General features: G+C 56.9%; 1 protein-coding gene across 10 annotated transcripts in view; it reads right to left on the minus strand.

Moving 5' to 3' along the window:
* MEF2D (myocyte enhancer factor 2D) overlaps positions 1-27,910 on the minus strand; it is a 78,554-nt gene that overhangs the window by 23,595 nt on the left and 27,049 nt on the right. For 9 of the 10 annotated variants that reach the window (XM_074809743.1, XM_074809742.1, XM_074809741.1 and 6 more), the window contains exons 3-4: positions 10,448-10,755; positions 4,599-4,802 (exon numbers count right to left, since the gene is read on the minus strand). In XM_074809743.1, the coding sequence (XP_074665844.1) occupies positions 4,599-4,802; positions 10,448-10,501 (258 nt within the window). In that variant the 5' untranslated portion in view covers positions 10,502-10,755. Of the gene's footprint in view, positions 1-4,598; positions 4,803-10,447; positions 10,756-25,388; positions 25,456-27,910 lie in introns of those variants that run through there. The other variant, XM_074809739.1, reaches the window with a different exon arrangement.

The following is a 27,910-nucleotide window of genomic DNA, read 5'->3' on the forward strand; positions in this document are numbered from 1 at the left end:
GCTCTGCACCGTATTTACTGCCCGAAGATAGTGCAGGGAAGAGCAATGGGCAGACGCCGCTGGCCACGGCTTTTTGCCATTTCTAAGTCCACACGAAACCATCCCGGGGGTTGTTCCCTCAACAGCTCTGTCGAGGAAGGTGAAGAAATGAGGTGAGTGCAGCTCTGTTCACCCAGGCCCGGCAACCCCCCTCCAAGCAGCTCATAGCATCTCCCCTCTCTGCATTTCCCAAGCTCTTTCTCCTCTGGGGGTCTAATATATTTGGTGTCTAATACAGCTTCACCTTAGACAGCAGCCGTTGCCTTGGTTTCTTCCCTCTTCCCGGCCGCTAACTTCATAAAATTAGTCGTAACTTAATTATCTTTGAGATCCACACCTCCCTGCCGAGCTCGGTTCGCAGCATCCCGAGCCGTGAGGGGCGGTTGCGGTGCCACCGTCGCTGCTCCCATAAGGAACCCGCCGGCAGCGCCACGAAGCATCGAGCCGGTTGTTCACGGAGGGGGAAAACCCCTCCCGGGCGCTGCAGGCAGCTGCCTCCAACGTGAGATTGGGTTATAACCCTCGCCACAGCACGGGGCTGCCGGAGCTGCGGGCAGGGAGGGGACGAAGGGGCCAGGGACAGGCTCCGGAGGTGGCGGAGCAGAGGAAAGGGACAATGTGCAGCGTGGTGGGACGGGAAGCACCAGCTGTGGGTGACCGAGACCCGAGTCGCAGCGGGACACGAGCCACAGGAGCACAGCTCGCAGCAATTACTGCTCAAAAAGAAGTTGAGGACAACAAAATGCCATTTCCAGCCATACCAGTGTTGGCTGCTGGTTTTTTTCATTTTTTTGGACAAAAGGATGTGTGTCCCAGGTTTTCTGCTTTTTGACAAGATGATGTAAAAGGAAAACAATCCTGCTGGAGCGGGAATCAAACCCGAAGATTGCTGTTTTCAGGATCTCTGCAAGGTCTTTTAGAAAAGAGTTTTCCTCCTCGTTCCTCCTCATTCCCTTTTCCAGGGGAAAAACAGAAGGTGCAGAGAGGTATGAAACCTCCTTGTCACTGAGTCGCATCCAGTGGAACACGACTATTTTTCATATGAAGTAGATTTAAAATCAATTCCTTCACAGCAGAAAATTTTCAAAGGAGAAAATCAGGGTGAGAACATGGTAAAAAAAAAAAAAAAATCACTCATCGCTGACCCGTCTCCCTCAGGTCCCCCCATTCTATCAGGAGTCCCCCCACGGCAGGACCTGCTGCAGATCCCGTTATTCCAGGCAACACTCCTGCTCCCAGCTTGTACGGGAGCAGATTTCCAACCCAAAGAGGGTGAGGGAGCAGCAGGAAATGCAGAACACGTGAGAGGAAACGATGCTCGACCAGGATGTGGTCGACTTCCCTTAGAGGAGGGAGACTCAACCACCGCAGGCGTTGGGGAAGTCTGGATGAGGATGAGGGTGAGGATGAGAATGAGGATGAGAATGAAGACGTGGCACCAGCAGCTGCCTCTGCACTACGCCACCTCCCCAGCATCCTGCAAAATGCCTGATTTTATACACCCTGGGGAACGACAACCCCAGGAAGGAGAATTAGGGAAAAATCAGCCCCCCCCCCCCGCCAGGACATTCAGCCAAGAAAAGAGATTTCTGTGTGACTTCAACTGGCTCTGGAGCATCGCCGTGCCCGGCTAGCTCTGCTCTTGTCCAAGTCCCTTATCAGAAGCTGGCACATCAGCCGGGCTGCGAGGAAACAAGAAGCGACAGCGAGGAGCAAAGCCGGCGTGATCCCAGCCCGGGCGCGCACGTGGCACCCAGCGTGCCTGTCTGGGGGCCTCAGCTGTCCCCCGCCTGATTAAGGAAACCCCCCTCTCTGCATTACGAGAGATTTTCTCAGACTTAAAAGCTTGTAATGGCCAGGACTTTGCTGGGCACGGAGTGAGCCGCAGGGGTTGCGCGGCTGAATCCCACTCCCGACGGCTGCTGCCGGCCCCTGACAGCCGAAACATGGAGCTGCCCCCGCAGGGGATGGTCCCCAAAAAAGCAGCTGGGGTGTTGAACCCCTCTTGAACCAGGGCTGGGTGCGTTCACCCCTGAGCAGCTCTGCCCCTTGCTAAATATCCGGGGGGGTAAACCCCTCAAGGGCATCCCCATGCAGCACGTGATGGGGTGCCCCCAGTGCCCCCCAGCACCAAAAAAAAAGGGGGATCTCATGTTTTCTGTTGTTTTAAACCATAATTTGAACAGACCAATTTGTACCACCTGGAGTTGGTGGTACCAGCACCTTTGGCCCCAGGAGCCCCCCAGCCCAGCCGGGAGAGGAGACCCTGGCTGAGCCGAGCCTGTGGAGCCCCCACTCACTCCCCCTCCACCAGGAAAAGGAAATCAAGAGGCTTCTGCCTCGATTCACCCAGGTCCCAGTTGCTCCTCATCCTTTCTGAGACGCTGCCAGAATCAGGGTTGCATCCTCTGGTAGAAAGGGGCCACCGGTGTGACAGGGAAAGCAGATGCAGGCAGCAGCCCCTTAAAATCCACCTAAATTCAGATTTGGTAGCAAATTCACAGCCTGGGCCTTCACTGCTCTATAAATGCTTGATGCTGGGGAAGCTTTGAGGATGCAAAGATACTCCTGGAGGAGTCGAGTTCAACTGGGAGCCACCAAGAAATACGAGATAAACCGCACGGTGCGGACAAAGCCGGGCTGGTGGGACCTGACCTGGTGAGGGGAGATGGTTAGGGAGGAGATGGAAAACTGCACCAGAGCAGGAATGCTCTCCTGGGGGAGGGATTTGGGAGAGAAAAGAGCAAAAATGTTAGAGCAGCCCTAAGCCTGCTCCAAGCCAAGAGGAGGATGGGGAGGGATGCTTGAGTGGCCTCAAAACCCGCCTGAGCCCCAGCGGGTTTTGCTCCGAGGCGGCTCTGCCGGCGAGACCCGGCGCGTTTGGGCTCTTTTTCTTGCCATCCACCAATATCCTTCCGCTCCCGATGTTCCTCTCCTCGGCTTTGGATGCAGCTCCAGCTTTTCATGTGGTGCAAACACAGTATTTCTTTGGGTGCCAAGGACTGTGTGTAACTTGTCGGCTTGGGAGTGTTTGCATCTTGGACCATAAGGGAACAGAGAACGCTGCCCAAAATGTTTACAGTATTTTTAGGCCAAGACAAATCTGTTCGACGCTGCGAGCGCCGCAGTCTGAGCATCCCGGAGAGGCTGGGTGAGGCCGTGCTGACTAGCACAGCAGGGAACCACGCCTGCAAAACCCCGGCGTTTTCACGGTGGCTGGGCACCACCTGGCTCAAACAGGCCAAAAAGGACATTTCTGAACCATTTCGAAGGGCCGTACGCAACCGGGCGCCGGCGGAACAGTCTCCAAACCCTGGCAAGGGCAAGGGGGTGCTGCTGGATGCTTGGCCACGGCTCAACCCACGTCTGCTGCAGCAGAACATCGGTGGGAACGGGGCGGATGATGAGGTGAAAACCTTTCAAAAAGACACGTTTCATGGAGGGAAAAAAAAAAAAAAGCAGAAAAAAGAAGCAAGATTTAGGAGGTGGGTTGGGTTTTTTTTCTTCCTTCTCCATGAAATCAAAGCCTGAGCGTGCTGCCCAAGATGCACCGGAGGGATTCAACGGCAGCAGCGGCACAGCCCGAGCGGTGGGAGAAGCCGATTCCTCCAGCAGCGAAGCCTCGTGCCATGCGCGGTCTGACCAGAGCGGCTGCCTCCGACCCACCCAGGGCCCTCCGCGGGGCCGTGCTGTTCCGCTCAATCCCTGCGGGTGTTAATTTATGGCCACCTGTAATGTCAGTAATTACCCAGCCAAGCCTTTCACCTGCTGGAATGTGCCCAGGTGTGAAGGCAGCTGCCCAGGGCAGAGGACGCGACCGACGGCCGAGATGCCGCTGGCACCCTCCCATGAGCCAAAAGCCCCGTGCTAGAGCCCGGCAACGCTCTGCCAGCACCAGGGATGAGGTCAAAGCGGTGGAGAGGGCCATTGTAGGGTCAACCAACGGCAAATGGTGGCCAAGCATCTCCTGCAATGCTGGTGTGGACACGGTGCCCTTGGCAGTGCTGGGGTTGGTCAGATTGGACTCACCAGCCTTGGAGATCCACAAAATGCAGCCAGAGAAGCCTTGAGCAACCTCACCTACCTGTGAGGTTGGCCGTGCTTTGAGCAGGGGTTGGACCAGCAGCACCCAAAGGTCCCTCCCAACTTGAATTACTCTGTGATTTAGCTGCTGGTGCCCTCCACAAACCCACCGTGTGCGTGTGGAACAACAAACAGGGGCAATGTCACCAGTTGCACCAAGGCATCCCAGTGCAGCCACCCCAGGAGATGCCTCCAAAACCATCCCGGGGTTTGCCTGGACCACGACGGGAAAGTCCCACAAAGCAAACCTGCACCTCAATTTATGGCAGTAAGTCAACACATAACTCGAGACAGCTTCAAACTCTACCAAACCAGAACTGATTATTTTTGTAGGCTGGACCAAAAAAGAAGCAAAATCAGGCCAGCACTGAGGGTCAGAGATCTGCTCGCTCCCATCCCCACCCTACATCGACCTCCTGCATCCAGCTGCGGTGCCAGACCCGGCCCTGGCTCCACCACAACGGCGAAGGCCTCACCTCGATGATGTCCGCGTTGGTCCGGCTCTCGTGGGGCTCGTTGTACTCGGTGTACTTGAGCAGCACCTTGTCCATGTCGGTGCTGGCATATTGGAACAGCTTGTTGGAGTGGTTGAAGATGATCAGGGCGATCTCGCAGTCGCACAGGACGCTCAGCTCGTAGGCTTTCTTCATCAAGCCGAACTTGCGCTTGGTGAAGGTCACCTGAAAGCAAGGAGAGAAGGTCAGGAGCCGTGTCCACGCTGCCACGGACCCGACAGCTCCCGGAGAACACTGGGAAGACCCCTGGAGGAAGAGCAAAAGGAAGGGGAGGGCAGAGGGAATATTCTGTCCTCAGTTTCCCCAACTGGACAACCACCCCAAGCTCTCCTCTCTCACCCCGCTCTTCCAACTGGTTCATGCTGTCGCCTATTTTAGGATCCTCCAAAGGCAGACACTTCACAAGCACAAAGATGATTATCAGCGTTGGAAATCACATATTGCCAAATCAAGAGAAAATAAATTTCAGCAAAATCCCCAGCAGAGCTACCATCTGTCCGGGGGCTGCGGGTTGTTGGGTTTTTTCTGAAGTTGAATATTCAAGCAGCGGAGATCTCGTCCTCGCTTGCTGCAGCAGCGCCGCGAGCGCCCGACCCTGGGAGCCGCAGAGCTGGGGGGCTCAGCCACCCTGAAGCAGGTCGGGGTGCTGCTCCACACCCCTCTCTTGCTTCCCCACACTCCCCAAATGCACCCTGAGCCCCCCACACCGGGTGCTCAGCTGGGTCCTGCCTCCTCCTTGCTGTCCCCATGACCTTGTCGGGGCATTTTTCCGCATCGCCTGCTCACCCGGGGTCACCACGCCGCAGCTGCGTCCCTCGTCCTCCCAACCTGCCCCGCCTTGAGCTGTCACTAGAGCTGTCACCCAACGAGGCATCTTTCGCAGGACTGATCCTTGCGAGCTGCTGGGGGGACAGGGACAGAGCTGGGTGCAGGTTCCAAAACCTGCTGCATTTCCCAGCCCACGTTCAGCTCTCTGAACAAGCCCCAGCCGGTGGGGAGGGAGCTGGTTTGGGGGTCTCCATCCCTCACCCCCCCACAACTGAACGGGAAAGGCGTGATGCTTGGCCAGTGCCCTCTTAGCAAATAAAAAAAGGAAAATAAAAGGCAGGGAGGTGACTGCTTTGCTTTAAGCATTGTTGTCGGGGGTGAAGCAGCAGCCCGGGGAAGGGCTGGAGATGAGCTGAGATGCCCTTGGGTGCTGAGAGCAGCTTCCTCGCCGCGCGCGTGCACAGGAGGGCTCGACCCCACTTAGGGCCTCCGCCACGGCATCGATTTTGCAGCTGAACACTTGAATTTGCAGTGCTGAGGGAGGAGAGCGAACGAGGCTGTTGCCTTCACTCGACTCGAGTTAGCGGTGTTACAGTCACGGCCCAAAGAGCTTAACCCGGAGCTTTACCCCGTCCGCACCATCGCCGCTGCGACGCCGCCGGCAGCACCCACCCCGCACCCCCTCGAGACAGAGCCGCACCCCCCCCGCGCAGTGGGAGGGCAGAGCAGGGGCAGCCCTGGGTGTGCACGGCGCGGGGGGCTGCCCATCCCCTCCCCACCATCTCCCAGAGGTGATTAACCAGTAACGAGATTCGGCTCTAATCGCCTCATCCCCCGGGAAGCGCAGGGCTGGCACCCCGCGCCGCCGCTCCCCGCCACGTGCGGCCGGGTGGTGGGTGCCAGCGCTCACGTTGCCAGTGTCCACCCCAGGTCCGGCGCGCTGTGACACAAATTAAATTACTTGAGGGCCAGCGCTGGTGTCATCGGCAATTCCCCCTTCCCGGTGGCATCCCGGACCTCTTGGCCACCCAAAACCTGGCTGCTCCCTGGACCGTCACACCGCAGCCATGGCCACACCGTACGGCTTCAGGTGGGACCCAGCCGCGGTTTTGCTGCTGCAGCCCGCGGCAGGACAGGCACTAAAACCACCCCAGGGCTCCCCAGCGCCTCGCCAGCAGCGTTTCTGGTCTCACGTCCCGACCAGAGACTCGCTGTCCCCCGCCGAGACGGCCCCGCTGCTCTGACTCACACTCGAAGCAGCCCGAGGAGCCCTCGAGAGGAAAACACGCGGCGTCTCCGCCAAGACAGAGGGAACAGCCGAGGGCGGTTGTTTCTGCAGCCGCCGGTGCCGGGGACACCTCGGCAAAAAAGCACCTTGCTGGGTGCCACGAGCCCGTTCGGCCACTGAGATTGGAGGCAACGGGGTGAGGCCAAGGCGTGTGAGCAAGAGGGCGGCTCTTGGCCATGAAGACCAGGAACAAGAGTGGTTGGGTTTTGCCCTTGAGCAACGGAGGAGAGCATGGGATACGGTGCAGGGAGAAGGGTCAGTGTGAGGTTAATGGTGGGACTGGAGGATCTTCAAGGGCTTTTCCAACCGAGAGGATTCTGGGATTTTGGCATTCTATGGGGTTACCTGCCCAAAATCAACCACCAACCTGAGCAGAGCCCAGCAGAACCCAAAACACCAAATCGCCCCTCTCAGATGAGGGGATACTCCCTCTGCAGACAGAGATGGGGAGGAGGAGCACCCCTCTGTCTTGGCACCCATGCTTCTTGCAGAGAAAAGCGACGATTTGCCATTTAACCAGCCCCGTCGCAAAAAGCACCAGCTACCCCCGCCCTGCGCGTCTCCCCATGACCCGGGACAGAAACCCCAAACCTTCCCCTGCTGCCGTGCACGAGCCTCATCTAGAAGAATTAACCTTCTAAGTCTAAGAGGGTAATCAAATCTCACGCTTCAGGGCATAAGCCGATCACCAAAGGGGTCAGGAAGGAATTACTGCCCCACACTAGAGGGGGATTTTTGCCTTTCCCTGATGCAGACCACACTGGCTGTTGCCAGAGTCAGCAGGTTGGTCCTGAAGGACTGATGGTCTGATCTGTTATGGCAAATCCTCTCCATAATTCCTCTAATGACATTAGTGACTCTTACTTGCTCTCCTCTCCTGGTTTTGGCTTCTGATGTAATTCTGGTCTCCTCCGCGTGGTCCACGCACCCACCGGAGGCAAGACCCGGGGCGTGAGCAGGGTCGGACTCACTGATGCTGCAGGCCGGGTGCGAGGTGCACGGGAAGAGCGAAGGAATTGGAGAGCCCCTGCCCAACCTTAACTCCTCCTGAGGTTCACAACGCCTCGGCAGCCCCGAACCGCCGTTATCACACAGAATCACAGAATTGTCTAGGTTGGAAAAGACCCTGAAGCTCCTCCAGTCCAACCACTGACCTAACACTGACCATTCCCAACTCCACCAGATCCCTCGGCGCTAAGTCAACCCGACTCTTCAACCCCTCCAGGGATGGGGACTCCACCACCTCCCTGGGCAGCCCATTCCAACGCTTGACTACCCGTTCTGCAAAGAAATCCTTCCTAATATCCAGTCTAAACCTTCCCTGGTGCAATTTGAGGCCATTAGTTATCGACGAACTCCACTTGCAGAGCGAGCGGAAACGTGGCGTTGAGAGCGGCTCTGCCTCCACCTCCTCGCGTGGCCGCCGGTGAACCCCTCCACGCGCTGTTCCTGTTCCCTGTCCCTCTCTCTCCCAGCACACGGCGAGTGCCACGGGAGCCATCGGGGCGCTGGCACATGCCGAGGAGGGTGCACGCTCGCCCGCCGTGGCCAGAGCTGTGAGACCTACGTTGCCAGTGGCAGCGCCACGGCGTGAAACCCCACGTGTAATTAATTCAGCAGCGCCGGGCTGCTCAGCTCCCGGGGTGCAGCACAGGAGAGACCAGCCGTGCCCCCCACACCAAGCCTCGGGGCTGGGGGGGCTGCCGCGGAGACAGGGATGTGCTGAGGATGCTGCCAGGCCCCGGGTTTAAGCCAGCTCAGCCGACAGCCCGCAGCCACGGTGGCCACGCGCGCGTGGGTGCTTCTCATCTCAGATCTGCGACAGCGGCAGGAGAGGAAGGGAAGGGGGATGAGTTGAAGTAAGATGGGACATTTCTGAGGCCAGGTCCTGGCGTCGCACACGTACAGTGCAGGGCGGGAGGGTTATTACCCCCTTTCTGGAGGTGATGGATGCCCCAGCCCCGAGCAGCTCCCGCTGCGGTGGATGGAGCAGATCAGCAACCCGCTGCCTGGAGCAGCCGTTCGTCACGAAATGTCCTCTCTTCTTGGTGTGTCCTTGTTTCCCAAAGAAAAGGAGCAGCAAAAAGAATTGATTGCAAAGCTTGTGCTGATGACCAATTAAACAGCTGCTGCTTCGCTGACACCCGACTTCAGGAGGGCTGGGTTTTCGGGAAAGCAAAGCGATACGTGCCGCAACGCTCCCGCGCTGGGGGTTGGAAGAGCCGGCCCAGCCAGGGACACAACTGCTGTCAAGGGAAAAACCAACGTCCCCCAGACCCGGGAGCTGGGTTTTGGGGACAAGGACACCTGAGACGTGCTAAAGCCGTGGCACCCGGCCGCACTGAGCTGCTAAATCCCACCCGGGCTCCGCTCAGCCGGCGAGACCTCGGCGAGGGGCTGCGTCTCCAGCCCTCCTCGGCCAAGCCCTGCACCAAGGAGCAGCTCAACGGCCCCCAGAAACGCCTCCCACCGCCTTTGCTTCTGCCTTTGGCAGAGAAATGCCTCTTTCCTTTCCTGAAGGCTTATACAACAGGGCTAGGCTGTGCCATCAACCTCCAGCATTACCAAATATTTTCCGTTCATTTGAACTTCTAATGGGGCTCCAATAGCTGCAAATCCCTCTCCCCCCTATGCAACGCTCAGCAGCGCTGCCCCATAAAACACACTCCAGCTTCTTTAACAACCCCTAACGCCCCATTTACTGCTAATTGTGGAAATAAACAGTGCCACGAGCAACTGGGACATTATCAAAAAACATTTCATGCCCATCCCATCCCCCAGCCACCAAATAAAACTCTAATGAAGAAAACCTGCAATTTTCTATTGTTTTGCTGTGGAGCAATAAACCAGTTCATCCAATTCTGTTATTTGCCACTTTTTAAGCATTAGGAATATAGACACATACTTTTTTTTCTGGACTAAAAGCAGTAGAAAAGAGGTGAGGCAGGCCACGGCGCCTGGACTAAAGGCAGAGGCTGGGATCTGCTGAGCCAAACTCAAGGACCGCGGAAAGCCACAGAGCAAAGGGACCCGCCTGAAAGTCTTGTGGTTACGGGGAAATACATTGATGGAGCCATCACAGAGCAAACCTGGTCTGGCAAAGCGCTGCTGCTCAGGCAGTCCGGCTCAAGAAACACCTAAATTAGGGAAAAATCTGTTGGTTTTTTTTCCCCCCTTTGAGACACACGCATGTATTTCTAGACACATGCGCGTTCGTGCGTGTCTAGGGCTTGGCTTCAACAGAGCACAAGAAAAAAAAGCCTGGACCCATATAAGTTTTCAATTGAAAAAAAAAAAAGAGTAATTTGGGTTGTTTGCGTTCAGAAAAATGGATACTTGTTGTGGCTGTTTTTTATTGGAAAAACCTCATGGAAAACGTCAACTGAAATATATTTTCTGCAAGACAAAAAAAAAAAAAAAAAAAAAGGAACTAACTGGAGAAGATACTTTCTTCTGGAAAAGCATTTAGATGGAAATGGTGCGAGGAGCTCCAAGACGAGGAGCAACGCCTGGGTGGGAGCCGCAGCTCCCCGCCACGGCAAAATGGGGCCGTTTGCCTGGTTTTGGGGATCTGCCTGAATCTGGCCCCGGTACTGAATTTCGCCCATCTGCTGATTTTATGGGCTGGGAGAAAAAAGCACTGGTTGGCCCAAAATGGGAAGAAAATGGGTTGTTTTGAAGCAGAACCCTTAAAATACCCGACGGGAGGGAAGCGGGTGAGGAGGGAGCGGAGAGGCGAAGGGAAAGCACTGACCTGCCGATTGCGCTCGTCCGTGATCCGCTGGATCTGGATCTTTTTTCTCCCCATCTTCTCCGGAAATCCTCACCGCACCCGGGACGACTTCGGTTCAGGGGAGGGGAAAAATTAACCCCTTTTTAAAACGCTTTCATGAAAGAGCGCTGCGGGGCCTTTTTTTCGGATCAAAAACAAACCAAAAAAAAGCCAAAACAAAAAAAAAAAAAAAAAAAAAAGAGAATTTTTGTCGTTCCTTGCTCAGTTCATGGTACCCTCCTGCACGGCCGGATCCAGCGGGGCTGAGTCGTCAGCGGCTGCTCAGAAACCTGTGCAAGGAGAGAGACAAGAGTGAGACCATTTGTCCCAAAATCCCATCCAGGGTCCCAGCATCCTCCCCACCGCCGGCACGGCTCCCACCCCCCAGCCCCAGCGAGGCCTCTGCTCCATCCTCCCGCTCCCCTTTGGGGCCAGGAGGGTTGCAGAGGGATTTATCCAACCTGGGCTCGAAAATCCCCAAGGATGGAGCCCAAAAACGCCCGCGCCACAGGACACGTGTGGGCCGGGCATGGCGATGCTTGTCGAGGAGGAGGAGACGGCAGCAACGAGCCTGTGAATCATTATTCCTCCGTGACACTCCAGACTTTTTTTTTTTTTTTTTTTTTTCTCTTAATAAAGTCATAAGCAGTCGAGTGGCTGGTGATTAGCTTGGGCAATTTAAATCCGTCTCCAATTTCTGCATTAATCTTCAATTTGGAATTTTAAAATGTCTTTATTTGATTACTTAAAAAAACCTATAATCAGGCACAGAAACCTAATTCTTATGGGCGAGGGGAAGAAGGACTCCGAAGGAAGCCGAGACAGGCCGGGGTTTGACTGGTTTGACTGGGCACCCGCATCCCCCGATGCTGGGGGCTCTATCTGGATGCACCTTCTGGCACAGCCCCCCCCCAGCCCCATTTCACCCCATTTTTCCAGCGTGCTCTGCACTGCAGCGAGGGGGATAAAGGGGGAAATCCAGCCGGTTCATTTTTCCACAGGTCTGTTTTTCTCCTGGTTCTCTCTCCGAGTGGCCGGATAAGAGCAGTGATAACATTGCATTTAAGGCGAGGGTGCCCCGTGCCAAGACCTGGGCAGAGGGAAAAGCCAGTCCCAAAATAGCTTCCTATCTGCCTCGACTTGGCAGCCCCCAGCCCTCGGTCCTGTTACAAAAAGCACCAAAAAAGCGCTTTTTCTCCCCTCCCATCATCCCAAATTCACCCGCAGCATCTGCAGCCAGCACCGACCGAGCTCCTCCTGCTCCTCTCCTGCCCTAGAGCACAGAGCCCCCCCAGACCCCGCTGAAGCCCCCCCAGGGACCTCGGCCCCGTTCTTTGCCTCCTCATCAGACGACGCTCCAACAACAAACAAGCCCTGACGGTCTCACTCCCACACTTGTTTTTCGGGGTTCATTGAGTCGTGTGAGTCACTTAATCTTTTTTCTCTGCTTTTTTTTTTTTTTTTTTGGGTAAAATTATTCACTGCGCATCGTGTTCTGCAGTTTCAGGGCTGGTTCGAGCAGCCAAGAGGGGAATGGGGAGACTTTTCCCCTCCTGACATCCACAATTTGTCCTCCAGGGAAGACGAGCAATGGGGAGCCCAGGGAGGGGACTGGAGACGAGCGGCAGCAAAAATCCCTTTTTTTTTCCTCGTAAATCCCACCAGGAAGACTCTTTGCAAGGACGAACTGTACAGGAGTGGTATTTACTGCTTGAATCATTACTTCTCAAAACTGGTGTGTGTTTCCCCTCCCAGCAGCAAATGGGAGGGACCGTCCGGCTGCGAGCAGCACTGGTGTCGTGGAGGATGCTGAGCTGGTGCTGGGGGGACGCCCTTTGGCTGCTACTCCCCATCCCTCTGCGGGCAGCCCCCAAAAGGCCGGTCCCAGAGCACCATCGGTCCCAGAGCATCGTTGGTCCCAGAGCTTCACCAGTCCCAGAACACAACTGGTCCCAGAGCATCGCCTGTCCCAGAGCATCACTGCTTGAGCTGGCACCGGCGAGCAGGGGATGCAGGCACCAGGGTGCCACAAGAGCATCCCTCAAAAGCTGGCGATACGGGAAGAGCCAAAAGGAAAATGAAGATTTTTGTTTCATCCACCACTGGGAGCCCCCGCAGGGGAGAGTCCACGGTCCTGAGGCCAGGGGCCAAGGCGAGGATTTTGCACGTGCGGAGAAAATTTGGCAAAGGAGGAACTTTCTGCCAAGTTTGCTTTGTGGCTTTTCCCTTCAGAGTTGCCGTTTCCTTCTACTGGCTGAAAAATATTCACCTTCACCATCTTCAAAACCTCCAGCAGCAGCGTGAAGTAGCAACAGCTCCACATCCAGACCCAGGGCAAGATGCTAATTCTTTCCTTGTGCTGCAGCTCTTGGACAGAGAAACCCTCTGAAATGACAGTGGATTTACTGTCCAAACCAGAGAGGAACTCTCCAGAAGCAACAATAAACACTGGAGAACAACAGGCAGTAAATTTAAACCAAGTGAAAGGAAATATATTTTAACACAATTCGGTTGTGGGACTTCTTCACAGGATGCTATCACGGCCAAAAGCTCTGCGGCGTCCGAAAAAAGGGATGGGATGTTTGTAGGGGTGAGGAGAAAACCCCGGCGCTGCTCATCCCTGCCCCGAGCTGCTTGCACGGGAGCGGCGGCATTCAAACCACCTTCCCCTCCCTGGGCCACAAATAAAACCCAGGTGTTTTGATACAAATCACCTTTTTTCAACCACCAGACCACATTCCTCCTGCTGCTCTCAAATCCTGACTCCTGGGTCCTCAGCACCCCAGCTGGATGGGGACCATCGGCCCAGCCTCGGGGTTTGCTCATGCCACGGGATAAAGTCCCCCACGGGAAAAAGGCAACTTAACAGCACTTTTTTGGTTTGTTATTGCGGGGAGAAAAGGAGCTGCTCCTGATCCCTCTTCCCCTGCACAGGAAGGAAAACCCCACAGCAAGCGCGATCCTCGGATGGGACGAAAAGGAGGGATGATGGAAAGCACAGCACTGTTTGGAGCTGCCCTCCAAACTCATCCAACTGAGGGGATTTGAAACTCCTCCCTTTTATCTTCATGTCCCCAGTGTTGGAGTTGGGGTTTTGGGGTGAGTTTATTTGTTTTGAGGTTGTATTTTTTTTTTTTTCCCAACATATTTTTAAACCCAGGTATTTTCACGTTTCCTGCCCAGGTGGCTGTTTCAGAAAGTCCCACCACAGGCTCAAGTTTCTGATCAGCATCTGCAAGAGCAAGAAACCTGGAGAGACTCCCCCCCTCCTGCCCACCGCGCCGGCACTGCCGCTGCCTGCTCGGACCCAGTCCAGAAGCACCCACCCTGCACCCTGCCCCGAGCCGAGCGCCTCCAGAGCTCCCTCTCCTTCACCAGAAAATCATTCTGGCTCCCTAATTGCCCACCCTGGGGCACTGGGATGCCCCATGACCCTCCTCCATGAGCAGGTGAAATTTAAGCACCTAAACGTATATCTAGCCAAGCACCCAGAGCACAGGACTTTTAAAAGGAGTTAAACTCCTGCGTATACTTTTAACATTTGGAGTCTTGGGTGTTCAATAAAACCCTCAGTCCTTAAATCATTTTTTCTTCCTTCTGAGACAGCAGCTTTTTTCTCCTCAGCCTGGTTTTCCAAGGAAACGAGGCTCACACCGGCCCGTGGCGCACGCAGGATGAGAAGGCCCCCGCCCCGTGTGGTGTCTGAGCCCTCGGGACCTTCGCGCCCCATCTGGGATGAGGCACCAACAGCCCCAAGCCACCCCACCCCAGCGAGTCGCACGAACACCGGCGGACGGGCTAAGCCCAGCCCTTACAAGACCCTAGAGAATCTCCGCAGCCCTGTAAGGCAGACTGGCTTGCCCGAAACGTGACCCAACGCTGTCCTAAACCAGGCTCGGGACAGCTCAAACACCACGGGGTGCAGTCGGGCTCGGGGCCACCCCGGGCACCCACAGCCTCCCCTCCCACGATGCCGCCATCCCCAGTGGTACCCGTCTCCATGGTGACCATCTCCACGCAACCACCGAGCATCTCAGCCGCTACACCCCAACGAGGAGGAACTGCCGCAGCGCAGGGGCCCAAGGGCATCGAAGGGGACCTACAAACCTGCTGTAAAGCAAATCACGGGCTTCGCAGCGAGCAAAAAAGTCCTCCCGTCCCTCTTCGGCACCCGGAAACCTCGGCGAGGGCGAGGAAAGGGGAAATTCAGCGAGAAGCGCTGGGACGGAGGCGGCCCGTTAGCGCCCACATCCCTCCCTCCTGCCCTACACCCCCTCGCGCGCTCGCACAAGTATGACTATCACAGCAATTAACACACATGCCAATTAACTACAAGCAGGTGCTGGTTAACTCTGTGCTGAGTAATTCATACCCGGCTCCAAGTAAATTGCTTTAAATTGGAGAGACGGGTGAGGGAGCAGAGTTAGCATTTTGCAAATGGGGGAAGAAAGAAAAAGCGAAGAGAAATCTCAGCTGGGAGATGTTTTTATAAAACAAGGAATTTGGGGGTGCTGAATCCACAGCTCCAAGAGCTGGGGAGGCAGGAGAGCTGACATCTCTTCCAAGTCTTTTATTCCTGGATTTTTTTACCGACTATATATATATATTTCTGATCTATTTTACCTATTTCTAAACGGTTTCACCTCGGCATGGCACAAGCAGCAGGGTTCTTTGCACCGCTCCATAATTTGTCACTTTTCCATTTCTACTAAATAGCCCCATATTTCTCTCTGCGTGAGTAGGGGCACTCAGAGGCTCACATCCACTTTCTACGGCCACTTGCTATTATTAATATACTTTTATTGCATCCCTTTTTAGTTGCCTTACTAAAGTTAGCCACGACACGGCCGCTCCTCTCGACGGAGCTGATATTAAGCTGTCCTTCCTTAAAACCCCACCTTGTAAAGCCTTGTGCTCGCAGCACGATGTCAGCTTAAATAAACCAAACGTTGGCTGCGCAGCTGCAAAGGAAAGATCAAAAAGATGAATCCAAAAAGCTTTAGGAAGATAAATAAAGGCAAATAAACGCATCCTCTCCAAAAATGTATTTTCCTTTCAAGCTCTGCACGGCCTTGCTTTTCCCCGTGTGCTGCCCCTGCGCTCACGTGCGGCACCGCGCTCCCCAAGCCACTCGTGCCTGCGCAGAAATACACGTTTGTTTTTTTTTTTCTGCAGCCAACGTTATAAGCGACAGCAAAATTTGGATGGGTTCATCGTGGCAACAGTTTGAGGGACTTTTTTCCCCATCTCCATCCCCCTAAACCAGGGCCAGCACCATGGGGACGTCCTTGGCCGCGGGGAAACCTGCAAAAGCAGCTTCCAAGGACAGTTGGAGGCTGGGGGGAAAAAAAAGGAAGGAAAAGGGAAAGGAAAAAAAACGCTCTTCTGTGAAGATGCTGAAAGGACCAACGCAGCTCATCTTATGGAGGAGGTGAACGGGAGGAGCTGATAACGGCACAGAAAGTCTCAAATTGAAAGGAGAAAAGCAGGTGCCAGCTACAGAGGAGCACAGCCCAACCCAGCAGCCCGCTCTGCCCAGGCTCTGCTCGCTCTCTCTGCAGGACAAACCCATCTTTTTCCCAGGATTTGCGGGAATTCTCCCCAAGATGGGTTTATCCTCACTTGGCTCCATCAAGCCAAGGGGCTGGATGAGAGTTACAGGTCCAAACGCAGCGGGATGAGGGATCCTCCCCGCCGGGGAACAGGGCACCTGACAGGACCAGATTCTCCAAACCCAGCCCAGCAGGACCAACATTTTGGGGGGCTCAGGGTTTAGCCACATACAGAAAAAAATCACAATAACCTGCTGCGTGGACACCTTCCCCCATCTTGGAGCATCTCCGGGCGAGGCGAGCCGTTGCAAGAGAGCTTCAGCACGCAACCGGCGTGCACAGGGGTTACAAGGTGCAGGATTTGTCCCGTCTCTCTGCCCGTGCTGGGGAAACGCTGCTGCAAACCAGCCCGCGAGCTCAGCCTGCCATGGGAAGTGGTTTACGCCGCCCCGTGCTGGGGTAGGGGCTCAGGGGGGAAGGGGCCAAGCAGAGGAACGGAGTGATGATGCTCTGGAGGTGGTAATGAAGCTTCGGAGGTGGTGAGAGCAGCCCCACGCGCCGCTGCAACGCTCCCCGCTGCAAATTTGCAGCTTTTACCGAGCAAAGCGGTTGAGTCGAGGCTGAGCTGCCACGGGGAGCAGTCCGGCTGCACCCGCGCAACGCTCGGGCTCTCCACCCGCTGCAAAAGAGCCTCAAAAGCAATTGCAAATAAAACAGCAAACCGCAGCCCAGGTCTCAAGCCTCGGCCTGAGGCTCCCGGGTCTCGCACCGGCACAAACCGACAGAGCCGCTTCCCCGCCCGCGGACAGGGCTGCGCTTCCAGCCCTTAAGGATATGGATTTAGCTCGAGTCACCTCTTGAACCCAACTGTTTAACTGCAGTTCTTGCCTTCCTGTTTCCTTTCTCACTGACGGCCAGGCCTGTCTTTTGTGACTTAATTGTTTTTTTAACATATCCTCCATGCTGACACCAAGGACTTTTAGTTTCCTTCTTGGTGGTTTCTGGACCTGCAGGACCCGCTTCCTTCTCCTCCACAGAGGGGGGAAAAGCCCCTTTCCCTAAAATCCAGCACCTGGATTCAGGTTAATGGTGCAAAGCCACCGCGATCGCCGATGGGCCGACGCCGGCTTTGCTGCGGGATGGGGGGCAGGAGCAGCCCTGGCACCCCGGGGGATGCAGCGAGGGGGAGATGTACCCACGCGGGAACATCCTTGGCATCGCCGCGGGCAGCTGCCTGCGCTTCCCCAGCCCCACTGCACGCACCCCTGAAGGACTCCAACTCGCCAGCTTAGCATTGTTTAGCACCTCTTTATCTACAAACCGAGATCAAAACCACACAAACATGCTAAAGTCTCCTCCAAAGCTTCTATTCTGGTTTCAGGATGATGCTATCTGGGTTCCTGTGTCGAGCCTCCAGATGCAGGCAGGGGGAGGGGAGAGGAAGGCGGCCGAAACACGGCTCCAGAGCAAACCTCCCGCTCGGAAACGCAGCTGCAGGGCCCTGCTCGGCCAAACCCTCCCCGGGGCCGCATCCTGCTCACCCCGCAGGTGCAAATCCAGCGACGAGCTGCAATCCCTCCCGCACACCTGACGCCCCGATTTCCCCGGGATCGGCAGCAAAACCAGCGGCTCAGGTCCTCCTGCCCGCGCAAGGATCGGTCCCACCGGCTGCAGGTACAAACCTCGGGAGGCTCCGGAGAGCAGGAGCGAGGCTGGATGCAGTCAGGCCCCCGAGGAATTTGAAAAAGACACATATATTCCTGACCCAGATTCAGGCGCTCTCTGGAGAAAAGCAGATGCCAACCGCGCAGCCAGCTCTGCTGAGCTGTAACAAAACCACGCGCCGTGCCAAGACCGGCAGAGTCTGGGGAAAAAAAAAAAAACGCGGAGCCCTTAAACGATGCTGGAGAACTGGCATTCGCCTCTGCAAGGAAGGATGGATGAAAAAAGGATTTGGGGGGAATTATTAAACCCGGGTTGATTTTCTCTTCCCCTGCGGCTTGCGCCAACATTTGCGCCAGTGTGGACCCAGACAACACCCCCCAAATGAGGGTGATGGCCCCGACGCTGGCACAAGGACTGGAGGCACCGTGGCAGCACCCAAACCCGGCACCCTGGTGCCCCGCACCTCGAATCCCACCGTTCTGTCCCTTGTCACGGCTAGCCAGGGATGCCATCGCATCCAGCACCCCCAGGTTGGGGATGGGTGCTGCAGAGGCTGGGTGACGGTGGGTGCCAGGAGAGGCTGGAGGGGACGTGGGGCAACGGGCTGGAGAAGGGAGGCTGGGCAGGAGCCATGGGCAAGGCCACCAGCAAGCCCGCAGGCCCACTCAGTGCTGGCCAGAAGCCAACCAGGGAACCGTCGTCACCCCGTGGCCAAGGCGAGGACACGGCCTGCAGGAGGAAAAGCCCACGGGACCGGGGCAAGCGGGGACCTGCAGCCCCTCACGCCGTGGCGTTTCCCAGGGTCTTCTCTGCCGGAGGGAGGTGCTGCAGGCAGGGACGGGCAGGGACGAGCCACCGCAGGGCACAGCCTTCAACGGGAGGGCTCGGACAGCCCCTTGCCAAAGCGACCTTGAAAGTCCCCCTGGGAACAGCGACGTGCAAAGGCTGATGCAGCCACCAGAAAAGCCCCGCGACCTTGAGCGGCGACCTTGAGCGGTGGCATCCTCGCAGCGGGGATCACCCATCACCCCGAGCCTGGCTGCGCTCTCCCAGATGGCTCAGCAGCTTCCCAGGGTGTTCACACCCAGGGTGGGGACCCCACAAGCCCCAGCACCCCCCTTTCCCAGCTGGGATCAACCACTTGCACAGGGCAGCCCTGTGCCACCTCCATCCCCATCCACCCTCCATCTCCATCCACCCTCCGTCCCCAGGAGGAGCAGCCGGACCACGTGAAGCCATTCCCCTTCCTTCCTGTCCTCTATCCATCACCAGCTCCAGAGCTGGAGACCGGGGGTAATTTTCCCCTCTGCACTAAGTAGGGTTTTCTAAATGAAGGGAAGCGAGAGCCCATTATCCGGCTCCGTCGCCCACCCCCACGGCTCCCTGCAGGGCATGAAATAACCACCTGCCAGCTCCCCGTAGCCCCGCGCCGTGGCAATGATATCGCAGCTTCCCCTGTCACTATTGTCAGAGCAAAATTTAGATACCTGGTAATGAGGAGGTTTAATATGACAGATGAGAGGTTGACTCATTAAAAAAAAAGAGCGAGAAGGAGAGAGCGAGCTGAATTCGGGGTCGGATCCTGCGCGCGTAAATCAGGAGGTTGTCAAAGTCGTCCCCGTGCCGGTGGGGAGCAGAAGCAGCTCCTGACCCCAAACCAGAGCCACAGTGGGGACTTTTGCCGGTGCTGAGGCCACAGGAAGGAAAAGGGGGGGACGGAGGGTGAGGATGCGGCTACAGTTTTGGGGGCCACCCAGTCCTGCTCCCCACAGAGCTGCCTTTGCCCTGGGGTGGGAGGGTTTGAGCTTAGGAAAAGCCTCGGCGCCCAACAGCAGCGATGCTTCGCTTTGAGGGTTTTTTTTTCTCTCGAATGGGAAATGGTACAGCAAGATGCAAACCTGTGGAGGGGCAGCACCCGGACCCCAACATCACCCTCCATTTCCTTGGGCACCCCCCATCCCGAGGGTGCAGCCCAGCAAGGTCCCCACTGCAGCACCCCACTACGGTCACCAGAAGCACGTCGACGAGGTGCAAGTCCCAAAACACAACACGTCAAAGGGGGACGACCGCTGCCTTCAGCTCCCACACGGGGGGCAGGATCCCACCGCTGGGACATGGGAACAGGGTCCCCAGGGGTGACTCAGCAGCATGAGGAGGGTGAAACCCTCCCTGCAGGGAATTTAGGGGCTCTCCCTGCAAGGGGACAGGATTTCCCCCACTAGCAGAGGGGACAACTCTCTCCCCACGGTGGGTTTTACCCCGGGGGAACTCCATGAGACCCAACTGCTGCTCCGGGCTGTCCTCGAGAGCGATAGGAACCCACAGGACACAGGGGAAAGTGAAACTGTCCCAGGGGAAACACTCCTCACTCCTCTGCCCTTCCGTGTCAAGGGGGTGGGATTGGGGATGCATCCTCCGCTGCCAGCCCAGAGCATCCTGCGGTCCCCTTCCCTTGGCCCAAGAGCAGTGAGGACAAATGGACATTAGAAAAAGATGTTTCCCAGCAAGAGTGGTCAGAGAGTGGAATAGGCTGCCCAGGGAGGGGGTGGAGTCCCCATCCCTGGGGGTGTTTAGGGGCCGTTTGGATGAGCTGTGGGGGGATGTGGGGTAGGGGAGAGCTTTGTAGAGTCGGGCTGAGGGTTGGACTCGATGGTCCCGAGGGGCTTTTCCAACCTGAATGATTCTGTGATTCTATGAAATCTCCATCCCCACCCCAGCAACACGGCCAGGGACCCCACACCCCATCCCCACCCAGGAAGGGACACCCGAGAGCAGCTCTACAGACCCTGCAGCACCCAAAGCACCACATGGGCTCAGCCTGGGAGCCAGGGCTGCCGAGAGGCCGGAGATCCATAGCACCAAGCTGGAGCTCAGCCCTTGAGCATGATCCTCCCTGCCAGCACAAGACCCTGGCAGTGCCATTCCCAAAGGCTCAGCCCTATCACAGAGTCCCAGAATCCCAGAGTCATCTGGGTTGGAAAAGCCCTTGAAGCTCCTCCAGCCCCACCACGAACCTCACCCTGACCGTTCCCAACTCCACCAGATCCCTCAGCGCTGGCTCAACCCGACTCTTCAACCCCTCCAGGGATGGGGACTCCCCCCCTGCCCTGGGCAGCCCATTCCAACGCCCAACAGCCCCTTCTGCAAAGAAATCCTTCCTAAGAGCCAGTCTGACCCTGCCCTGGCGCAGCTTGAGGCCATTCCCTCTTGGCCTGCCGCTGGCTCCTTGGCTCAAGAGACTCCTCCCCCCTCTCTGCACCCTCCTTTCAGGGAGTTGCAGAGGGCCAGGAGGTCTCCCCTCAGCCTCCTCTTCTCCACACTAAACCCCCCCAGTTCCCTCAGCCGCTCCCCATCAGACCTGTGCTCCAGACCCTGCACCAGCTCCGTTGCCCTTCTCTGGACACGCTCGAGTCATTCAATGGCCTTTTTGGAGTGAGGGGCCCAAAACTGAACCCACTCATCGAGGGGCGGCCTCCCCAGTGCCGAGCCCAGGGGTCACATCCCTTCCCTGTCCCTGCTGGCCACACCAGTGCTGATACAAAGCCCTACCCCATGGGCCGCCAAGATCTTTCAAACCAGCATCCCAAAACCACTTCTATTTTTTTTTTCCACTCCCAAGCACCGCTGAGTAATAGCAGCAATGCCAAATGTCATGGGGCTGCTGCTTTTATTTGCATCTACCAACTGCTAACTGCATCCATGCCCAAAGCAGCCATCGCATCCAGAGACGTGAAGGCAATGTAGAAGCAGATGTTGCTCCTGCATTGCCCCATCCCGCACTCCCAGTCGGGATTTACGTGTCCCAGGCAGGGAGCACTGGGCTCCCCCGGGGGCTGCACGGTCCAGCACGTGCCTGGGGTGTGGAGGAGCTGGTGAAGCCAGGAGCATCCCATCATTGGGAAGGGGATGGTGGTCACCAGCTCATCGTGACCACGAGAAGAAGGGTAAGAAGCACTGACATGGCAATACTGAACACTGGGAGGGTAACGCTGGAGCAGAGAGTCCCTTGGAGAGACGGATGGGAAATCTCTGGCCAACACCACTAAAAACCAGGCTCCTGCCTCCATCCCAATGCTCAGACCCAACCATCACAGCTCCAACCAGCCCCTGGCACTTCCAACCTGGAAACAAAACCACAAAAATCAGCGTCCTGACCATCTGCTTTTCTCATAGGTGGACCTGCCCATCCAGCTGTACACGTCTCCCCCATCTCCACCCTAAAAAACGACTTTCCTCCATAGCCCACGCTCGGAGCCTGCTGCCATCTAACAGCTGGACGCTCACCACCAGACACCGCTGGTTTTTAATAAAGTAAACACAGATCCACCAACAGCATTAATTATTTGGGACTATAACAGCGCCACAATTTTCAAGCAGAGACTAAGGCCTCTGGCACAAGGAACCGAGCAGAAAGAGCCACCCCTTGGCCCCAGGACCTACAGCCCAAGTGCTGTGAGAGGAGAAGGAGCCACCAAAGCTCACCCAGAGACACGGACGGGGGTGTGGCCACCACTGAACCCCAACCAAACTCGCCCTAAGTGAGCAGGAGGAACCGGGATGAGACGCCACGCAGCAAACACCGGTTTAACTTCCTCTTCCCCTGCACTGCCTTGAAAACACGGCGGCGCCAAGCCAGCACCCAAATGATGTTGCATCAGCTGCTGGCACCGGCGCTTGGGGGACCCTGATCCGGAGCCTGGGCACGGCACTGCTGGAGCACCCCGGGGACCACGGGGCACCCAGAGCTGCTGCAGCCAAAGCCAGGGCAGGGGGAGGACACAAACCAGCTCGAGGTCCCGCGTCCCCAGCGTGACTGGGGGATGCCTGCCCTGCCACAAAGGCTTTGCCATCTGCGGGGACGAGATACGGCCCCGCTCCCCCAGCTCAGAGCAGCTCACACACACACACATCCGTAGGCAAAAAGCTGACGAGGGACGGGGCCAGATCCTCACCCCGTGTTCCCAAACCACGAGCCAGCAAGGCGGGTGGGTGAGGATCCAGCCCCGGCTCGTCAGGCGGCCAAAATACAGCAGGACAGCTGGCTCTCAGCTGTTGCCACTCACTCACAAGACGCACATTCTTAGACACAGGCGCAGAAATCCTGTCCTCCCCGCTCCCCGGCACTGGCTGGGCCACCAAAATCAAACTGGTACATGCCACAGTCTGCCCGCACCGATGGCCATCGCCGGCAGCTCCGACCGGACCCGCTGGGTGATGGAGCCCACAAGCAGGGAGAGGTGGACTCACACATCCTCCAGGAATAGCGGAGGAAATTATTCTGCTTTAAAAGGTTCTTTTTTAAGCCACCCAAAACTCATGTTTTAGCAAAGAGGATTTAGGCAGGGGGTCCCCAACCAGCTGAACACTTCTCCATGGCTACACCAAAAACCACGTGCCAAAGGGGTGGTGATTTCGGCCAGCCCTTGGTTTTGGGGGTGCGGAATCCCGGAATCCCAGAATCATCTGGGTTGGAAAAGCCCTTGAAGCTCCTCCAGCCCAACCACGAACCTCACCCTGACCGTTCCCAACTCCACCAGATCCCTCAGCGCTGGCTCAACCCGACTCTTCAACCCCTCCAGGGATGGGGACTCCCCCCCTGCCCTGCGCAGCCCATTCCAACGCCCAACAACCCCTTCTGCAAAGAAATCCTTCCTAAGAGCCAGTCTGACCCCGCCCTGGCGCAGCTTGAGGCCATTCCCTCTTGGCCTGCCGCTGGGTCCTTGGCTCAAGAGACTCCTCCCCCCTCTCTGCACCCTCCTTTCAGGGAGTTGCAGAGGGCCAGGAGGTCTCCCCTCAGCCTCCTCTTCTCCACACTAAACCCCCCCAGGTCCCTCAGCCGCTCCCCATCAGACCTGTGCTCCAGACCCTGCACCAGCTCCGTTGCCCTTCTCTGGACACGCTTGAGTCATTCAATGCAGATGTTGCCCACCTCGGCGCGATGCTCAGGAGAGCGATGGGGATGCCCAGCCACTGCAGGAAATGCCAAAATTTGGCACTTTCCAGGGGCATCACCTCATCCCGGCTCTGGCACCCTCCAAGCTCCCACACCAGAGCACCACCGGCACGCGGCTGCGGTTGAAGCCAAGAGCTGGGTTGCGGGTCCCAGCCCAGTCCCAGGAGGGACCCTGAGGACAGGTGAGAGCCCAGGAGCTGTCACAGAGAAACACCAGCCACGATTCTTCTTGGAAAATGGAAAATATTGACAAAAAACACCCAGATCAGGCATTTTTTCTGCAGACTTGCAAAGGGGGAGGAAGAGAAAGCATGGTTTTTAGAAGGCACGAGTGTGCAGGTAGAAATAAAAATATTTCAGTCAAAATTTTTGGCTGAAGGATGGGGACGTAGAAATAAATAAATATAAATAAATAGCTGCCCAAACTGATTCTTTGCCCGAAAGAGATGCAGGAGGAGGAGGAAAGGGCTTTGCAGCCATCGTTGCTGCCGCCGCTGCCCAGGGCAGGACCGTGGGCAGCCGCTCGGATTCGAACGCAGAAACCTGGGATCCTGCAGTGGGGATGAGCCCCGCGGCCCCAAACTCGGTCCCCAAACAGGGACCCTGCTGTGACAGGGTCCCCCGAGTCGAGCTGAGCAGAGGACCCCCCTCACCCACCCCCAGCGATGGTTAAAGGGTTGGGTTTAACCCAAAGAGTGAAGTTTATCCTCCAGCCCCAGCTGTGTTCAAGCTGCCCATGAGTATCGGAGCCAGGGCAGCACACACGAGCGTGTCTTGGAAGAGAAACACTAAAAGCATTTCTGAAGGATGCCATCCTCCTTCCCACAGGTTCTGCACCTTTATTTTCACCGAAGTGGATATTAAGATTATCAGCATTACTAACCCCAAGCAGGACCTGGGCAGTTTCACCCCCAAAGGAGGAACAGCACAAAAAACCTTGAAAAATAATCAAGATGGAAAAAGTTTTTTCTAGGATGAGCCAAGCCGGTCCCAGCCCCACCGCATCCATCCCTCGTGTGGGACCAACCACACTGGTCTCTAGAGCAAATGAAATATTTATGAAATATTTAAGGGAGGAGAAGGAACAGGAGGGAGAGACCGAGCAGGATGCTCTTGCCGTCACCGATGCTCGGGCGGGGAGGTGTGTGGTACCCGGCTCCCCCCGCGCCAGGCACCAGCCAAAAGGAAACAGCACCAAGCAGGAAGGTGTTAAAAAACCCCGGTACCAACCTCAGAGGAACCACAATAAATAACCGCCCTGACACCCCGAGTAAATACGGTGGGCTGCTCCCCGCTCGCCTTCCTGTTTGCTTTCGCAGATCCGGGCTGGGACAGCCACCTCCAACCACCCGCCCCGGCCCGGCGTGGCAGAGCTCCGGCCGCGGCACCGTGGGTACGAGCTTCCCCAAAGGGCTGGATTTTACCCCCTGGGAACAGGCACCAATCCTGCATCTGAGCCCGCGCCTGCTGCACCTTCCTTGCTCGCCTGGATTTGTTTTTATTTTCAGAGAAGGAAATCCCAGCTCACCCACTCCCCGCCGGTGAGCCATAACCTCTCGCCGTGCCTCAGTTTCCCCCTCTCTCCATGCAGCTGATCCTCCCAACATGGGAACTCCCCCCCCCCGCAGCCCCGACCCCCCCTCTCCCTCCCTACCCACGCAGGATAAAAAGCAACGGGTCCTGATTTACGGGCACTTTTGTGCTTTACCACGAACACAAAGGAGAGGGGGAAAAAAAATAGAGGCACACTCACATCGAAGATCTGTGTCACGAGCAAAAAGGGGGGTCTGGGGCAAACAGCCCCCCCCCAGCAGAGCAGCGGCGACCGTGGAGGCTGACAATAGATAAGGGCTCTAAATTTGGCGCTGGGCTCCAGCACCGGGCTCTGTAAGGCGATCGGGGTGGGGGTGTGCCGGGCTGTTTATTTGGCTCCAAACTCCGCACCGACACTGCAGCGTCACCCGTGTTTAAAAAAGGAAGGAACGAAAAGGAGGAAGGGGGGGGGATTAAAAAAATAAACATAAATAAAGGGAGAAAAGTGCACACATACGTTCAACAATAACAACAAAATTTAAAAAATCAAGAGAAAAGGAGCCAGGGCGGGAGGGGGAATAAAAAGAAACCCAGTTGGGCTGGCAAGGTTTAAAGCGACGCCTGTTTTAAAAAAAGAAGTTGCTAATTTTAACTCTCCAGTGGAAAGAGTGAGAGGTACTTACAGGAGACAGGGTGGCTGCGTCCTTCTCCACGTCTGCTGCGCGCTGGCGGCCGGGAGGAAGCGCGCGGGATGGAGCCGCCGTCCCCACGCCGTGGCCACCCCGAGCGGCCGTCCCCACCGCCCAGGCCGGCCCCCGGTCCCCCCAAAACCCTGTTCGGGGAGCGCGGCGGCGGCTCAAGGGCAGAGGCAGATGCGAAGGCAGGAGGAGGTGGTTAAGCGTGCGGGCGGGGGGGAAGGGAGCGGCCAGAGCCGCTCGCTTGCGAACAGCTGCCGAAAGCAGCCCCCGGGCTCGCTTCCTCCGCCACCCCAAACCCGGGGACACCCCAAAGCCGGGGACCCGCAGGATGGGGACGGACCCCACGGCGCAGTGGGACGCCCAGGGAGGACCAGCCCCACTGCTGGGTCGGCACAGTTCGACGACGTTTCTGCCCGGACATTTCTGACCAAGTTGGCTTTTCCCCAAGGCAAAAGGGCTTTGAAGACCTTTTTTTTTTTTTCTCCCTCCCATCGGTGGCAAAATAGTGGATGAGCTCAGAAAACCAAAGCGCAGGGCAGAGCCGTGACCACGAAAGGCCACCCGGCTCCGCGGGGAGTTAAAAGGTGACCTCCAGCAGCACGATCGCGTTTCAGCAGCCACACGGGTGGCAGGAAACTCATCGCTTTACCAAACCCAGGATCCCACCTCTCCCAAAGTCGGAAAGGGGCTCCAAGTGGGCTTTTTGGCGAGCCCACCGGCCGGTTTTTACGAGCTCTCCCCGGAAAAAGGGAGGATCCTGCTGGACGCAAACGGCTCAGCGCCAGGCGAGGCGACACGCTCACGCTTAGACCACGGTGGGAGCCCAGGAGCTGCAAACCCAAGTCTCCACCAGCATTAAACCTCCAAGAGAACATGAAGCAAGGGCTCAGCCAGCCGAGGAGCAGACCCGGTGACCCAAGGGCTCTTCCCAAGCAGCTGGAAATCAGCCTTGGGCTGCGAAACCTCATCGAGAGAAAAGCAGGCTGGCACAGACCCTGCAGCTTGTGCATGCGGTAACGGACACGTGATTTACTGAGCATGGCTGCAGTGAGATGATACGACCGTCTTCAGGACATGAAAGAGTCGATTCAATTAAGGTCACAGGCCCTAGAAGAGTTTTCTGCAGCAGATGCGGTTGGGCAGAGCGAAGTTTTCCTGGTGTGCCTCAAATGGGGCTGGCCTCAGGAAGACAAAATGCCTATTGATCGCGGGCAGCGATGCTGCACGTTGCAGGACGCGAGGACGTGGCTTCGTCGGGATTAAATCGCCCGGTGCTGCTCGTTGCACGCTTCCGAGGCAGGGTCGATACTGCTCTTCTAATTGCTCAGCTCCTGTCGCTCGCAGAGCAAAAGGGGACGAGTTCCAAGCAGTCCCCAGAGGTGCTTTTTAAAATCCTCCTCCCCAAGCTGCACAACTTAATGCCCCGCTCCTCAGAGCGAGCAATTAGGCAGCTGCAGAAATCGCTAAACTGCCCCTCCCCTCCTCAAAATTCTGCGCCGGCACCGGCAGCAGCACCGGGCTTTGCGGGACGACACTGCTGACCTGAAAAAACTAGAATTTGTGTGAGCCTGAAAAATAAGGAGCTGTTGGAACTGGTCAGTAGGGAGTCGGTGGCGTTGAGCATCCTGTCTTCAGCAGCCAGCAGCGATTTGGGGGAGAACACGTGTAATTACAGAGAGATGCGGCCAGCGTCGGGGACGGGGCGACGGGACGCGCGTGGTGCATCGGGACCGCGACGCTCCGCAGCCGGGGAGGGTCCTGCCCTCCGCTCCCCGCCCTGAGCCCCAGCGCACCCTGCAGCAGCCAGCCCCATCATTCCTACGCTCCGTTTAATTATCTACCTCACTAAAAAGCGTGTCCCTGGGCTGGTATTTATCTGTGCCCGACGCGAGCGGACCGGAGCCGTGGTCCCACACCGGCACCTGGGACTCTGCCGCAGCAGGACGGAGCCGGCTGAGCCTCCCCAGCCCCGCTCTCCTCCGGCACGCCACGGCCCAGCGCGGGCACAAAACGAGCATCACCGAGACACAGCGGCGCCCTTCCA

Source organism: Strix aluco, chromosome 30 (genome assembly GCF_031877795.1).
Source record: "Strix aluco isolate bStrAlu1 chromosome 30, bStrAlu1.hap1, whole genome shotgun sequence".
In the NCBI taxonomy this organism is placed as follows: Eukaryota; Metazoa; Chordata; class Aves; order Strigiformes; family Strigidae; genus Strix; species Strix aluco.